Source organism: Ahaetulla prasina, chromosome 1 (assembly GCF_028640845.1).
Source record: "Ahaetulla prasina isolate Xishuangbanna chromosome 1, ASM2864084v1, whole genome shotgun sequence".
Classification (NCBI taxonomy): domain Eukaryota; kingdom Metazoa; phylum Chordata; class Lepidosauria; order Squamata; family Colubridae; genus Ahaetulla; species Ahaetulla prasina.
Genome location: NC_080539.1, coordinates 281297865 through 281315834, shown reverse-complemented (window position 1 = coordinate 281315834; position 17970 = coordinate 281297865). Strand labels below are relative to the sequence as shown.

Genomic DNA, 17970 nt, shown 5'->3' with positions numbered 1-17970 from the left:
GCCAAAGGGAGGCCTAGAATTCACTGTCTCCTAGTTTATAAGACAGCAATTTAGCCACTTTTAGATTACTAAGCCAGCACTTAGCCACTTTTAGATTACTAGGAGATGGCAGCAAAGAGAAAACTCTATTTAGTGAAACCAAGTGGTCATCTGAATATTTGTTATCCAAATAATGGTAGCTTTATCTATTTATTTAAAAATTCACATTAGCTGTGTCTGTTTGTCATTTTAGTAATATCTCCAAAATCTGCATGTCTAGAGTAGACTCTCACATTATAAGAAAAAGACAACATAAAAGTTATTTAGGGAATATCTATATAGGCTAGCTGATCCCCAGTATTTCCAATGCCTCATTTGAGCACTATTGTAACAGTGACATTTCTGCAAGTTATGCATTTAACGATCTGCTGAAAACCATAACACCCAGTATATTGAAAGGCTTCCAGCCAATAAGAACTATTAATATTCCCCCACCCCTTTTGTTTTAGATAATATCGGTTAGTCTTGTTAGAAACCAAAAATTCTCCACTTCTTTTTCCTCTGTCTGAAACTATAAAAAACAAACAGGAGAAAATGATTACATGTACACATTCCAAACCTTGACTAGAAGATTTACATTCCTTTCAGATTAAAACACATAATCAACAATTATTCACATACACCCCAGCCATGTTTTTATGCAAGGTGATATGGAAGCTCCATTTGCGTACTCAGCATTGGCTTAGCCAGTTTTTCCTAGATTGGCACTCTGCACAGACAATTCCCAGACAATACAGAGATTGATAATCCAAGGTTGGAAATGGCTAGTATAGACAGTCTCCTACTTATGAACTTCCAAGTTACAAACGTTTGTAACTCCAACCTAGAAGGTCCTGGAAGGTAGAAAAAGGCAGCAAAGGCTTCATTTATGCATACTGGAAGTCTATAGTCAAGAAAGCTGGAAATGACCCATTACCAGGGTCCAGGCCCATTGACTGAGCAGCGTCTGAAAGAGGTCCAAAGCCCCTCCTTGCGGGATGGGAAAAATTCACTAGGTTGGGAAGGTGTTTGCTCCGCTTGAGTGCTGCCCCAGGAAGAGGGTCAATAGCATGAAGAAGAGGGGGGGAAAGTCAAGCCACAGGCAGACAAAGAGGCTTGTGACTGCACAAGTATGATTTAGACTTAGAATAACTTTATTGTCACTTTGCATGTACACTAATCAGCATACATTAAAATGAAAGTTTGTTGCATTACAGCCCTCAAAGGGTCACCACCTTCAATATAAACTACATAAACAGGACGACAGACAGATAGATAGATAGATAGATAGATAGATAGATAGATAGATAGATAGATAGATAGATAGACAGACAGACAGACAGACAGACAGACAGACAGACAGACAGACAGACAGACAGACAGACAGACAGACAGATAGATAAGATTAGATTATGCCCACGTACCCACATATGTTATATGACACAGAGAAACAACACAAACTAGTTCAGATGTATACATGTACATTGCGAAAAAAATGAATCCTGCAAGTTTACCAGATGGATGGCATAAAAACAAAGCTGTTACAGAATCTGAATTAGAATACTTCGAAATCTCCTCCCAGAGGAGAGCAATAGAAACAGACCATAAAGTGGGTGTGTGAGGTCTCTAACAATGCTTTGAGCTTGTTTTGGTCCGCCAGCAGCCTGCGGAGCTGGCAACTGAGTCGGACAGCGATGAGGTTGAGGAAGAACATGGGCCAGTCCTGGAGGCTAGAGAAGGTCCGGGTGAGGGTTCTGCATCAGAGACAGAGGTGGAGCCAGGGCCATCTGGGAGTGATGTGCAGACTCCAGAGCCTCCAAAGGCTGACAGTAGTGAGGCAGAGGAACAGGGGGAGCCTGTTCCTAATGCACGCATGGGAAGAGCTGCCAGAAGTCAAGAGCAGCCAGAAGGCAAGAGCAACTAAAGCAAAGAGGACGACTTGGGAGTAGGGCCAAGAGATGATTGGCCTCTCCCATAAGGCTTAAAAGACCAGCAACGGCGTTTGGGCTCTTTGCCGGAAAACAATGTTGTTAGAATTGCTTCTTGTCTTGCTGCATTTATTTCTTGTCGGCATTTTCTGCTTTTGAACTTTTGCCAAGAAAAGCCTTTGGCAGTTTGCCTAATTAGACCAAGGTTGGTGATAAGACTGAAGAATTGTGTTTTGAAGAATTTGCTTTAATTTAGTTTGGACAATGCTGAGAATGAGTTAATTCTCAGCTGTTCTAATAAAGTCTGTTTGTTTTTGAACTGATTTCATCTACTACTACCTTCTTGGGCCTGGGTCACAACAGATCTCTTAAGTACATAGCGCTTATAAGCAGTATCCTGAACAATGGGAAGCGAGCTTCCTATAATCTTCTCGGCTATCCTTACCACTCTCTGTATGGACTTTCTATCTGAGGCATTGCTTCCACCGAACCAAATAGTGATGCAGTTTGTTAAAACATTCTCAATCGTGCCTCTGTAAAAAATGGCCAGGACTGAAGGAGAAAGATGCGCTCTTCTCATCCAACACAGGAAATGCAGACGTTGGTTTGCATGCTTCACTAAGGATGATGTGTGGAGAGACCAATTCAGATTGTTAATTATCTGCACTCCCAGATACTTAATACTGTTAAGGGACCTGGGGCCAAGGATCTGTTGCCACTGGGAACTCCCACCAAATGCATCCCATTATTCTTGTGGAAAACGGCAAAGCGAAGGGTGGCCCACTGCTGTTCATAGGGTCAAGACCAACCAGTGTACCTTATTCCTCTGCCTATGAGTCACAAAGGATGGCAGCACCTGGTTATCCTGGCAATGGCCTTTTCCCACTGATAGTCCCCATGGAACAATTCTAGACCAGCTTCTAGAGCTGGTGGCCAAAGCTGCTGTGGATCAGTGCAGGAAAAGACTTCTGGACCCAGAGCTGGTCTCCCTCCACTGGCTGGGAGGATGCGCTCTTGGTCATCCCTACAAGCAAGGGATGAGAGGAAGTCAAAGCATTTGCTGGTGCTTAGAGGGCATAAAGGTTAGGGTTAGTGCACAATTGGATCACTTGGAGAAGAAGAAATGTGACTTAAGTTATGTAAGGTAAGAACTGTACCATGCATTTTTTAAATATATGCTTAGTTGAACTTATGAACCAAATGGACTTAAAAACAGCATCTTAGAACACAAGCTGTCTGGAATATAAGAGGTCTGGAAGAATATGTACATCCAAATTCACTCTAATGCTGAGAACTAATAAGGCAGAGTTTTATCTCTCATTTGTCATGTAGTTACTAATGGAGAGGAAAAGTAGTTGTGAATAATTGAAGGAAAAGACTACATCTTCATCCCTTGGGCATAAATGTTTTGTGGAGTTCTTGATGATCTCTAAGCAACAAGAAGTCCACAATTAAACCCAGAGCTACAGATATTCTCTTCTATTGGAACAATAAAAATTGGAAGTCAGAGCCTTTTCTGGAATCTGTGTAGACAAACACTCTCAAAAGTAGAGAATAAGTCAATATGTTCCAGCAGAAGATCATGGGCACTGAATGTGCCATTTCAAGTTGCATTTTCACTATGAAGTTACAGGCCATTTTAAAATCTACTCGTCTTCTTTTTTTCCCTAGTGATTTCAGAATAATCCCAAATCCAGTAACTTAAAAAAAAACATATTAAGCTAGACAAATAAACTAAGCGAAGAAAGGAAGGAAGGAAAGAAAGGAAGGAAAGTTTTTACTGTATCCTCCCTTGCATTTAGAGAAAAATATACTATTTCTTATATAATTCAATCCTGTCTGTCTGTTTGTCTCATTCATACAACACCCCCGCCCACCCACACACATACAGATAGAGGGAGAGAGAAAAACAATTACGAAATGGTTTAACTGCTTGGGTTTGAGTTAATTGATTATGACCAACCAAGTTAAGCTATAGTGAAGTTCCCACAAAAGAGCAAGTTAATATTTGTTAAATAGAAGAGTTTGTTACAAGTTAAAAATAGCAAAGCAGTGGTTTGGAAAAAAATCATCTCTGCCAGTTGACTGTAATGGATAGTGAATATGTGATGAATTAAGCAGGCAGTGTTTGGCAGGTGATTAGCCAAGAGGGTGGGGAAGACAAGAGGAGCAAAAAGCACTGAATGAATTCTGTGTCCAACAGCATAAAATAAAACTACGTGAAAAGGGCTAAAATTTAAAGTTTCAGGAAGGGTGAAGTTTTTTTAAACATCCCAGAAAACTATATCACACTGCACATCTCGATTTTAGGTATAATGGAAGTTTCAGTTGTATAGTAATTACACAAGTTCATTTTCTATAGGAAGAGGAAGTTACTGAGAACTTTTTAAGATTTGTGTACCATGGCAATGTGGTAAATCTCTAAGGATTGCATATAAACACCATGCTGTAATTTAGTATCTCTCATACCATCTTCAGTATGATGAGGCTCAGTATTTGGACCATGGACAACTTTCCCTACCAAATCCTGTCCAACCTTGAGTCATTCTGTTCTGGATAAAATGTAGTTGAAGATTGCATGCTTCAATCTTGGAACCTTTTTGGATCTAATTCTGAAAGGTATCTCTGGTTTTAGTTGTGCTACAATACGTGACTACCTGCATAAGGTACATTAGGTGTTTGATCTGTCTGATGCCCAGTCCAAAAAGTTTGTATTTGTTCAGTTTGAACATCAAGCCAATTACTTCACCAGATTTCATATTTTAATTTTGTTTTCTAACTGCATCAGTATAAAAACATCTTTAAAATGCTCCCTCTCTTGATGTTCCTGCTGGGTATTATTTTCCTCTCTCTATCTTTTTAAATTTGTAGGTTTCCCATTTAGGAGTACTTTGTGTGCTACTTGATGGCCTGCTGCATTGTAATGCCTCTTCCATTTTGCCTGGCTCATTGTCTGATTTTCTAATTGGGTCCCAAACTTTCCTGCTGTCAAAAGAGTTCATACCTTTTTTTTTTATGCTCCAATTCCTGCTCCATCAATTCCTGCTATTACCATAGTCAATTGTATCGAAAGACACTGAAAGATAAAGGAGGGCCAGGAGATTGCATTGTCTCCATTCCATATGTCATCAACTATGACCAATCCTGACCCAGCCTGAAATCAGATCAAAAGGGGTTTCTCCAAGGCTCTTTGGAGTTACAGGTCAGCACTCTTCTCAATGACTTTTCTTTAAAAAAGATGTGGTTGGAAACTGGATGGAACGTGCCCAGTTTGGGTGAAGACAGGGTGACTTCATGAAGAGAGAATGGACCAGTGCCTCTTGAATCTCCCTCTTTCTCAAGGATGCATTTACTACCACCTGGAACCTACTCATGATTTCACCTTAAAAACTTTAACCAATGAGGAAGGGCATCTAACACACAGGTGATCACTCCAACAGACTGAGGGAAATTGTCCACCTAGTTCCTTGCTGTTCAACCAGCACAGTTACAAGCTCTTCTTCTCCTGCAAGTTTCCACAGCTTGAAACTTAGCTCAGATTTCTTTTTTCCTTTCTCTGTGTGTCTCCATTCTAGCAATTTTTGTTATTTTTTACATTGATACAAAAGGAAACTATATCATTTGTAGTTGTGTGGGGAACAAATAGACTCATTCAGAATATTTTATGACCCTCCGGTTATTTCTTAGCTATTAGAAAGCGTTTGGGAAAGCTAGGTTAGTTGCGTATGGCTCAGAGTTTTTCAGCCCACTCTGAGATATGAGAGAAAATAAAGAACAAGCTGTTCCGAGCAGTTATTTTCTATGTTGGATCAAAGCAAAGCATTCAGGTGAAAATAGAGTAGAAAGTGGAATACTGTAGGTGGGAAGCTCTGGTTAATATTAAATCATGACATGGCTTTCTAAAACTTTTCTGACTTAATTATAGCTTTCTTGCAGTCTGAGAAAAGTGCATGAAGGAAGCAAAAAAAGCTCCTCATATTCTTTCCCTTCTCTCCTCTTATTTACTTACTGAGAAATTTAACAGAATAACAGAGTTGGAAGGGACCTTGTAGGTCATCTAATCTAACCTCCCCACAGCCAAGCAGGAGGTCATTTCTGACAGATGACAGTCCAGTCTCTTCTTGAAAGTTTCCAGTGATGAAGCTCCCACAACTTCTGAAGGCAAGCTGTTCCATTGGTTGATTGTTCACGGTGTCAGAAAATTTCTCCTTATTTCTAGGTTGAATCTCTCCCTTGTTCAGTTTTCATCCATTATTCCTTGTCTAGCCTTCAGGTGCTTTGGAAAATAGATTGATCACCGTCATGTTTATACAGTGGCTTTATTATGTTTTGTTAAACCATCAATTGTGTTGTAAATGTTGTACCTTGATGAACGTATCTTTTCTTTTATGTACACTGAGAGCATATGCACCAAGACAAATTCCTTGTGTGTCCAATCACACTTGGCCAATAAAATTCTATTCTATTCTATTTTGGTTTTTTTTTTGCTCCTGGGTCCTTCGAAGAATTCGGAGCTCACTCACACCGCATTTAATTTTACCTGTCTCAGATCAGTGAGATTTGAGCCATCAGCATAACCTCCAACTGACCCTGATTGGAGAATACAAATAAGCTAGCTCCCTAACACCCATTCTGTAATTCTGTTGTAATGTAAATCTCCCTGTGCAACATGGCCAGTGTCCTTTGTTCATGATTTCTGAACACATGTCTGTTGGCAGACAGATAGACGTTGCTATTGAGAAGAAGCTTCATGGCTGCAACGTGCAAGTCTATTGCTTTTATAAGTATCTTGCGAGCACTGAATGAGAAATTGTCGCATTCTACTTTTGGTGTGATTTTGTATCTGCGTGCAGGAATCAAGATGTGGGCAATCATGTTCTCATTCTTTCCCTTGATTGGACTTTTAGTGGAATCATTCCACAAAGGATGATTGTGGAAAGCACACTGATCTAGATGACTATAGTAGTACTCATTACACAGCGATACTTTGAGATTACATCACATTAGCATTTCAGACTTCAAAAGTTTCATACTCGCTTTATTTGAAATTTTGGAAATTTTGCTTTGTGAAGAAGATGGCTAGTTTTAAGGGGAAAAAGACAGAAGCACTTATCAACATGTACAAAATCTTTTCTGTATCTAATTGAGTACAATATTTTGTTGTATTCAAAAACTGATTTCAGTCTGTGAGGATGTTTTTTTTAATAATCATTAAAAAAAACCTTTTTTACATCTCAACATATATTCCAGTATATAGATTGATATTGTCCAATCTGTACCATTCTCCAAATTTATTTGGCATATCCTCATAAAAATGTTCATTGGTTTTTTATTTTTGTTTTTTTGGTGCTTGTCATATTTTTGTGCCTGTAACCTTCTGATTTGGTAATGACTGGAGTGTTGATCTGACTTCGTCTTCTAGTATTAGAATTTCTTGTAAAGAAGGAGTGTTCTCTAAAGTATGGTGGATATTGACAAATGTACCGTACAATATTTCAGTATATTTCTTTCATCTTTTTGGATTTTCTTGGAATTGGTTATTATCTTTCCATTGGCATCCTTTAGCATGCCAATTCGAGATTGGAATCTCCTTCAGTGTTCAGAAAAGAAAAATAAATAGACTGTTATAGACATTAGCGATACAAAGCATAGCCAGTAAATTGTTTACATGGATGAATACAAATAAGAACTCATGGGATATTATTTTTCAGGAAAGGGAATTTCAAATCTGAACATTCCTTTCCAGATGTGTTACTAATTGCTTTTCCCCTAAAGGAAAGCAGTTTTGCAGGAAGGAGGAGGAGGAGGAGGAGGAGAAAAATTCAAAGCCCACCTTTCTCTGTTCCTTGTCACCCTTGTGATCGCGATCATTATCCTCCCCATCTCAAACAATGATTAGCTGCATTTTTAAAGTTTAATAAATGCTATTAATAAAATGATAAAAACAGTGAGACATTGATAATGTGGATGTTAATTTTGTGATCATTCGGTTTTTGGATCTGTATAATTTGCATCTAGATTTTTACAGGCAGATTATTATAGTTTTGTTTTTCATTTCTTATTCATTATAAAGGCCTACTTGGCAAGTGCAAGACAAATTGGATGCCAACAACGTGGCTTACACAACTGAGAAGCTAAGTTTTCATACCGATTATCCTGTTCTACAATTTCCACCAGGGGTAAGAGAAACATAAAAAACAAGGCAGTAAAATCGCATAGTAATAGAAATGTTTTGATTAGCCATGTATTATGTTGTACGAGAGCCAGTTTGGTATAATGGTTAAAGACACCACAGTAGAAACTGGGAGCCCATGAGTTTTATTCAGGGAAGATCAACATAAAAAAAAGTGTTTTTCAAAGAAAATTTAAAACACACCATCATTGGCAGAACTTCCCATAGAACCCCAGTTTACAACTGTATCATGAACCGTAGAGCCTCTCCTGAAAGTCTTGAATGTTTATATATATAATGGTATTATTTGAGTTAATCGGATTCCAAATTGTTTAGAGATTTGTAAATTAACACTAACATGTTGAAGCTGGCTCATTAACACAGTAGAACTCAGACATGCTTAATCCTCTTCCTAGTGTTTTCTGAACTAATTGCAGCACTGAACTATTCCCAAGTTCACAAAGCACATCATTATAATCCAATTTTGAGACGCTTATTGAAGGAAATCTAATAGTCAAGCTCTCCAAGTCCAAAAACAGACAACTGATTTATGAAATGCGGATAGTAATAGATAACTGTGCTTCTAATGAAGAGCACAGATTCAGGCTGCATTAACAGGGGGATAGAATCAAGATCACCTGAAGTGTTAATACCACTTTATGATACCTTGGTAAGGCCACACTTGAAATACTGTATCCAGCTTTGGTTGCCACAATGTAAAAAAGATGTTGACACACTAGAAAGAGTGCAGAGAAGAGCAATAAGGATGATTAGGGAACTGAAAGATATAAAGAACAGTTGCTGGAATTTGATATGTCTAGTTTAATGAAAAGAAGGTCTAGGGATGACATTATAGCAGTGTTCCAATATCTCAGGGGTTGCCACAAAGAAGAGGGAGTCAAGCTATTCTCCAATGCACCTGAGGGCAGGACAAGAAGCAATGGGTGGAAACTAATCAAGGAGAGAAGCAACCTACAGTAGAACTAAGGAGAAATGTTGACAGAATAATTAATTTGTAGAACAACTTGCCTCCAGAATTTGTGAATGCTTCCAACACTGGAAGTTTTTAAGATGAGACTGGATAACCATTTGTCTGAAATGGTATAGGGTTTCCTGCCTGAGCAGGGAGTTGGACTAGAAGGCCTCCAAGGTCCCTTCCAACTTTGTTCTTATTCTGTATGCACCAAGACAAATTCCTTGTGTGTCCAATCACACTTGGCCAATAAAAAATTCTATTCTATTCTATTCTATTCTATTCTATTCTATTCTATTCTATTCTATTCTAAGTTCAGTAAATTCTGAAAAGTACAACCCATTGAGAAAAAGTAGTTCTTGATTTGGAAGCCATTGGTTCACAGGATTTCACTACAAGTCATTGGTCACCATCCAGTTCACTCCTGGACTCAAGTGCTTCTCTTGATAGTGGACAACTTCTTCTGATTTAAATGATATCTTGCTTTTAGCTCCCTAATTTCAGTACAAATAGCTTCAGTTAAAATTTTAAATAGCACTGGTGATACAATAACATTTAGTACCAGATCTTACTTCCAGATGTACCTTTGATTCTGCCCGTTCATAAAATGTATTATTTGTTACTCTTGACATTTTACAATACATTCAGACATTTTACAATACAACAGCTGCAATATTTTGCAGTTCACCATAGTCACAGGGCTGATGAGACCAAAACATCTGGAGAACACTATATTGTTTGAGGTTAGTATTTTTCAATTTCATTTTAATCAGCTCAGGTGTAGTCACAGATGCACACAGTTTGTAATATTGTGCTATTTATTGTGTTATTTATGTCAGATATCCTGAATTTTTAGCTGGCAAACCTATTCATGTATTGTATAAAGTGGGGGAAAAAAATAAAGCTCTGTAACATTGCATTAAGAAGATTCCAAAGCAATGCAAAGTTAACATCATTTAAGTCTCCTAATAGAAAACAGTGAAATCTGAAAAGAGTTCTATGGTAGAGCTTCTACCTACCGCATAAAGCAGTCAAAGCCCTTATTTAGTATGATCATTCTATTTAAATTTATAAGAAGTTCCAAATGGTGCAAATTGGCCTTTGGTGAATATCAATTCTAGTGAGGTTTACACCAATTCCAAGTTATTTTCTATATAATCACTTTAAATCAACCATGTACTAAATTACGTTCAGCTCACAACTTCATCTGTTGCTGTAATAACTATTCAGTGTATTGCAGAGAAATGCTTAGAATTTCTCAGATGGATTCATGGGAGAAAACCCATGATGTTTCAGTGGAGAAAATGTATACGTATTTCGGTTCGGTATTTTAATAACCTACTGAACTTCCAATACTGCCCATATTTCTGCCATTCTTGCTGTGTTTGCAAAGATGAGGAGATTAATGTGGTCTGTGTGTTGCTGTAGGAAATTTTTACTCAAGGCCTTCAAACAATCCGTGGTATCATACTTTTGATGAATTAAGCAGATCGTGTGCTACTAAATAGATGCCAATTCCCCCCCCCCCCCAGATTTGGGAGTTACCTTGAGAATTCATTTAGAGGTTGTACAAGTACATATGGTATGGCAATCAAGGGGAAGTTTTCAAATGGGAAAGAAAAGAAAGTTCATATTCTAATTTATGCCAAGAATCACATCAAGATATTACTTTCAAATGCTTGTAAGAATTTTTTAAAACATAGCTTTAAACAAAAAGTTTTGCAAGCAATCTTTAGAGTCTCTGTATGTTTCTAGGTTTGGGATTTTTAAAGAAACCATGTCATGTTATATAGTAAGGAGACTTCTAAAGACATTGATGATGTAAAATATAAATGTATTTATTTATTTATTTATTTATTTATTTATTTATTTATTTATTTATTTATTTATTTATTTATTTATTCGAATTTTTATACCGCCCTATCTCCCGAAGGACTCAGGGCATTGTACAGCCAAATAAAAACGTAAGAATAATACAAATAAAAACAACAATTAAAAAACTTATTAATTAGGCCGAAATTAAAATATCACTAAAATAGTATAAAACCCCATTAAAACTAAATTTAAAACTAAAAACCCTAGGCTAGCCCTGCGCAAATAAATAGATGTGTCTTAAGCTCGCGGCGGAAGGTTCGGAGGTCGGGAAGTTGGCGCAGCCCTGGGGGAAGCTCGTTCCAGAGGGTGGGAGCCCCCACAGAGAAAGCCCTTCCTCTGGGTGTCGCCAGTCGGCACTGCCTGGCGGACGGCACCCTAAGGAGTCCCTCTCTGTGAGAGCATACGGGTTGGTGGGAGGCAATCGGTGGCAGTAGGCGGTCCTACTGTAGAGGGTCCTATGTAGAGCATAATGTTGAACTTATAATAATAACCTGTTATTACTTTGTTACAGATTCAGTTTCTGCATTGTATAAAACAAACTTCTACTGGAGGGGAGAGTGAAGTTGTGGATGGATTTCATGTAGCCAATAAGTTTAAGGAGCAAAATCCTTATGCCTTCAAAATCTTGACCTCGACATTTGTAGATTTCACAGACACTGGAGTTGATTACTGTGATTTTGCCATGCAAGCCAAACAAAGAATTATAGAGTAGGTAACACTGAATTATATGGTATATTTTTATCTGATGCTGTCTTATTCCTGAATTGCAAGCAAAAGTATCTGTTTGCTTTATTTATTTAGCACATTTATATGGCCATCTATCTCACTGGTGAAACCCTGAGCAGTCAGTTTTATTGAACAAAATAAAAAGTGTTAAGGCTATGCCTGCCACCTTGTGGACAGAAATACAAATCAGCTTTTTAAAAATATGTGTACTGTTCATATTATCATATTGATATATATGATAATATATTATATGGATGTGTATGAAAACACACACATCCATATAATATATACATATGTACATAAGTACATATGTATCCATATATTATATATATATGGAATTATATGATATGATATTACATTTACATTACATTACATTATTATATTATCAGGGGTGTGAAACTCGTGGGCCGCAGGCCGGATGCGTTACACACTGGCCATGCTCACCCCTGTTTTAGCAAAGGGGGGGAATGTCGCAATATGTCACGTGACGACAATGTGACAACGCGAGTTTGACACCCCTGTATTATATTACATCATTGCATTTTTGAAAATTATCTGCATGTAATTTTGGTTTTTTATTAGTATAGGCCTCAGCAAAGCAGTACTGCTGGATGGAGGAAGCTTTATAATGGGCAGATGGTTAGTTTAATTTCTCTTACATTCATTTTATAGGATTTTTTTTTTACAGTTAAGACACTTTCCATATTAAAAGTGGTAATGGCAATCCAATGTCACACTCAACAGATAGTTGTATAAACCATGATGAAGCCTCAAAATTTAAAAGCAAAACATTTCTCTCTGACAGAATGAACTAAATCGGTCTAGTTTTGCTTTTGTGTTTAACTTTTCCCTAATTTCAAATTTATAAGGAAATTTTGGTAAATTTAATTGCTTTATTGAAACAAACCAGTCAGATTCTCAGTTATTTACCATACAGCAGTTAATTCATTGTAAGTTTCATAGTTTATTTGTTATAAGGTTTATAACTGTAACCTATTTAAAATGCCAGTGAATGAAGAATGGTGTTACGTAAAACTGTTGAAAAATTTGAGGATAACCTGAATTGTTCTCTCATTTCTCAACAGTGTAGATGAAAAGGGCCAAGTGGTTCGTATCAATTTTAACAATGCAACCAGAGATACAATATTTGACATACCTGCTGAAAAAGTAAAACCATTTTATGCTGCTCTCAAGGACTATGTTGATCTCCTAAATAGCACGGATTATAAATATTCATACAAAATGAAGCCAGGTAGGCCTGGATGAAATGGTAATCAGTTTTTTTTCCCCGTTGATTTAAAAATCTCTTTCAGTAGAAATAGGAAGAAATACACAAGAACTCCTTCAGAAAATTCTCCAACTATTAAGGGTAGGTTTTTCTCAGATACAAGGAGGGCTCCAGGCACAACATATCCTGTTGTATAAATTTGTATCCCATCTCACTCTTTCATTCATTAATTAATTTTTTATTAGCCAGAATAATAAAATTCCTTATTTGCTTATTTACTGAGATTGTCAATCATTCTGGTCATGGTTGTCCCAAAGAACTAAAGACGTTTCTTGGATGAGAAGCCAAATGCTTTCAAAGAAAAGAAAAGGAAAAAGAAAATCCAGGTGCTTTCTGGAAAAAGCACCTCTGGGACTTCTTTTTTACTTCGTTGCCAATTCTCCCCAGCTTTTGGGGGAGAAGCCAGGGAAGGGAATGGGCAGAGGAAGTAGTCTGCCTTCAGAAGTTATGGGAGCTTCACCACTGGAAGCTTTCAAAAAGTGACTGGACTGCCATCTGTCAGAAATGGTGTAAGGTCTCCTGTTTGGGCGGGGGGTTGGACTAGATGACCTATAAGGTCCCTTCCAATTCTCTGTTACTTTGTTATATAAATCTCTTCTTTTTACCTACGTCTCACATGCGGTGCTCATTTTTCTTAAAATGCATTCTGAAGTGATAGTGAAGATAGATGGACACACATATATGCAAATGCACCTGAAGCAGATTTCTCCTAATATTTGCCTATTAAGTACATTTGGCAGTGCCAAGCTGCTACTTTGGTTGAAAGTGATTAGTACTTCAGTATTTTGCACTTGTGTCAGAAGCACCAAGGCACTTCCAGCTTGAAAGAATTAACCGGTGACATAACTGTTGCCCTGAGAATGCCAGCTGGGGGTTCCTTTCATATCCCCAGGAGGAGCTGGAATGAAGGACAAGAGCTCAACCCTGCCCCATGGCAAGTCTCAGGTCTCAAACGTGGGCTTGCTAATCTCCTTCCCAGCAGCCCAACCATTCAAGCCACCATGCTCCTAATACTTCAGTAAGTAGTCATGAGAGAACTTGAATGCTGTAGGCCAGCGGCCCCCAATCTTTTGGGTACCAGGGACCAGTTCTGTGGTGAGGTTTTTCTGCAGACCAGAGGGCGTTTTTTCTGCATCCTGTGTTGTTGGGTGGCCTGTGTTGTGACCCAGGCCCAAGTAGGTAGTAGAATATTCAGTCAGTGGGGGGGAAAAAAACTTTATTTGAACAGCTGAGAAATTACTTCATTCCCAGTGTAGTTCAACTAAATTAAAGCAAATTCCTCCCAACACAAATTCCCCAGTCCTATCACAAACCTTGGTCCAATTAGGCCAACTGCCAAAGGCTTTTCTTGGCAAACGTTCAGAAGTTACTGATACAAAAATAAATGCAAGAAGATGAAGCTACCAACGTTGTTTTCCGCCAAAGCCCAAACGGCGTTGCTGATATTTTTAAGCCTTATGGGAGGGGCCAATCATTTCTTGGCCCTACTCCCGAGTCATCCTCTTTGCTTGAGCTGCTCTTGCCTTCTGGCAGCTCTTCTCAGGTGTGCATTAGCAACAGGCTCCTCCTGTTCCTCTGCCTCACTACTATCAGTCTCTGCAGGCTCTGGAGTCCATACCTCACTCCCCGATGGCCCTGGTCCCATCTCAGCCTCATCGCTGTCTGACTCGGTTGCCAGCTCCGCAGGCTGCTGGCGGACCACAACAGCATGTATGGACTGGTGCCAACCCATGGACCGGGGATTGGGAACCCCTGCTATAGGCTACATTGAGAAGTTAGAAAAAAATCTCAGAAGAAAGCAGTGACAAAATACTTTTATTTATTTTGAAAAAATTGCCAATAAAACTGTATACCAATGCAATCATCAGATGTTAAGCTGCATTTAGGGAACTACTGGCTTCAATAGTTATAAATATTGTATCAGTAAGCCTTTCTGCTCCATCATATCCCTAATTAGTATAGATGTATTTACCACAGATTTTATTTTAAAATAATTCTTTGCCTTCTTTCTAGGTGATGTAGTGGTATTTGATAATTGGCGTTTACTTCATGGTCGGCAGAGTTACCAGACGGGAGCAGAAATATCCCGTCATCTTGAAGGAGCCTACGCAGACTGGGATGTAGTAATGTCAAGGCTCCGAATCTTACAAAAGAATGTTCTGGGAAGACAATGCCTTTGAAGCTTGGACTAAGGAGAACTTTTAAACTTTGCTGGGATTGGATGTTTTTTTCCATAAAAGAAAGTGAACTTGATATTATTCAGGGCATTCTGGAATAAGCTAGGTGTTGCCTATCCTGTTGAATATGTAGATAATCTCTTAAACAAGGAATAACATGGGTTCTTACAGGTAGTCCTCAACTTATGTCTGATTGCTTAGTAACCATTCAGTTATGACACACACGCAAAAAGTACTGATAATCTGGCTGCCCCATCCACTCCACATGTGATCATATTTTGGGTGCTCAGCAACCTGCCCACATTTGCAGCCGTTTGAAGCATTCTGCAGTCATGTGATCACAATTTACAATATTTTTTTGCCAGGAACTGGTGCTTATCTCCAATTTGTAGCAAAAAGCATTATTTGCGGATAATTGGTTCACTTAACGACCTTGGCATTGCTTAACGACTATAATGGGTTCACTTAATCATGGTGATTTGCTTAATGACCATTGTATAAAATGTAAAAATGAGTTGGTCATGTGATGACCTGCTTAACAACTGGCATGACTTATGACCATAGTTCTGGGCTTAATTGCAATCATAGATTGAGGACTATTTCTACTATGAGAACACATAGTTTACCCTTTCTTGCTAAGTAGTCTGGGCAACTTCCAAGTTTTCCAAAGAATATTGAAGAATAGACTAACTAAAAAACAAGTATAGCATGGAATGCTGAAAATCTTTAACAAGAGCTTGTCCATTTTGGAGGCATATTATAATAAGTGGAACAACTTCCCTGCAGAAGTTGTGAATGCTCCAACACTGGAAGATGTTGGATAACCATTTGTTTGAAGTGGTGTAGGGTTTCCTGCCTGGGCAGGAGGTTGGACTAGAAGACCTCCAAGGTCCCTTCCAACTCTGTTGTTGTTGTTGTTGTTGTTATTAACATATGTATTATCATTGAGGACAGCAAAGAAAAAAGAGGTGAAATGGGAAGTTCTCTTTATGAACTGAGAAGTCCATTACTATTAATCCTCTGAAAATCAGGTTATTTTCATAGCCTTAAAAGTTAATAGTCTGTCTGATATTTTTTCCTGGACATGTTTGTGGTTTTTCATAAATGAATATAAGCTGACTCATAGGCACAAACCAAAACAATAATTAACAAAATTAACAAAAACAAGGATTTTTGTTTTTAAGTAGCAATATGTTGTCCTTATATTTGTGTGCCTTATGAACACCAACATGGGATGCAATGGCTCAATGCATTGGTGGGCTGCTGCTGGTTTGGGCGAACCAGTAGTTCTGACCAGTGGCTGGGCCTGCCCAACCACTCTGGTGCTATCATGTCCTATATAGTTGCCAATTTTTCGATGCTGCTCACATGCACATACTCATATTTTCAGTTCTGGGCGAACTGGTTATTGTAGTATGTGATGCCCACCTCTAGCTCAATGATGAGGACACTGCATCTTAGACCATTAAAGATCTACAGCTCGGCAGTTCGAGACCCAAGTGCTGTGAGACAGAGTGAGCTCCCATCACTTGTCTCAGATCCTGCCAACCTAGTAACGCATATAAGCTTCCAGGAAGGTAGCTGTGTTCCATGTTTCACTGTGCAGTCTGTGCTGCGGTGTGATGGTGTGCTGGCCACATGACTACATTGTCTCCAAACAATGCTGGCTCTTTGGCTTAAGAAAGGAAGATGAGCACTTCCCCCCTAAAGTTGGTCACAACTACAGAGTAAAATCCATGGGGATGCCTTTGCCTCTTTTTTTCTTATGTACACCAACACATTTTATTTTGCAAATGAGAAGTTAAAACTCATGTGAAACAAGCTAGGGAAACTTTAAACATAATGATGTCTTACTAAATGAATATATTCACACACAAATACGTATCATGGAAATTATAGTGAAAGTAAGTGTATGCTTTTTACAACTCCTGAAATTTTATAACATAGAATGGCTATAAAATTCTTGAAAGAATCAAACCACTGTGCACAACATACTGAGTTTAGCACAATGTATGAATTATTTTAATTCTGGTTCTTTCTAATGATATCTAGCATATGAAATGGAATAGTGCTTTGACTATTTTTTCAAAAGTGACTTAAAAGAACTAAGATGAATTTCTTTTACACAAGAGTAGATCTTAGATAATAGTAAAGGGACTCCAGTGCATACTGTTGCTGTGATTAATTTTTATGGTGCTTCTTTTTCTCTTGACTTGCATGAAAGAAGTTGCAAGTGGGAGAGTCTTAACTTTTTATCGAACTGTCATTTATTCCCCCAATTCAGTTAAATTTATTGTTTTGACCATTGGTTGTAACAAATAAGATCAAACCTGCACAAAATATTAATAAAAAGATTAAAATGTGTAAAAATCAGTAAAAAAATCATCAAAGTAATATTATTGTAGCAAATACAATATTAGCCTTAGGAACTTTTGATAAAATATTCTCTGTTTAGCAGCAGCTCATGCAACACTTACTAATTTCTGTAGCACTAGTCTTCTAATCTAAATTCATTAGGTATTCAGTTTTATATGTATCAGACCAAAATAATTTTCTTACCAAGAAGGGATCCTGAAGTTTTCCAGGTCTGAAGGAGAAATAGAGCAATACAATAAATAATAAAATCTTCTATAATCTTTTTGGAGCAAAGGCATGTAAAAAGCTATGAGTGGACTCCATTCCCAGTAGAGCTTGCAAGAGAATTCCCGCACCTAATGGTATTGGAAAGATTAGGATGTCATTTGATAATGGTCTACCAGGTGGAGATTTTTGAGTATCGTTTCTTGTCATATGCCTCCTTAGTTATTTGTTAT

General features: G+C 38.1%; 1 protein-coding gene across 3 annotated transcripts in view; it reads left to right on the top strand.

Moving 5' to 3' along the window:
• BBOX1 (gamma-butyrobetaine hydroxylase 1) overlaps positions 1–16324 on the top strand; it is a 40866-nt gene extending 24542 nt beyond the window's left edge. For 2 of the 3 annotated variants that reach the window (XM_058161165.1, XM_058161155.1), the window contains 5 exons: positions 8020–8125; positions 11478–11674; positions 12275–12331; positions 12778–12944; positions 14994–16324. In XM_058161165.1, coding sequence (XP_058017148.1) covers positions 8020–8125; positions 11478–11674; positions 12275–12331; positions 12778–12944; positions 14994–15160 — 694 coding nt within the window. In that variant the 3' untranslated portion in view covers positions 15161–16324. The remainder of the gene's footprint in view (positions 1–8019; positions 8126–11477; positions 11675–12274; positions 12332–12777; positions 12945–14993) is intronic. The other variant, XM_058161175.1, reaches the window with a different exon arrangement.
• The last annotated feature ends 1646 nt before the right edge of the window (positions 16325–17970 follow it).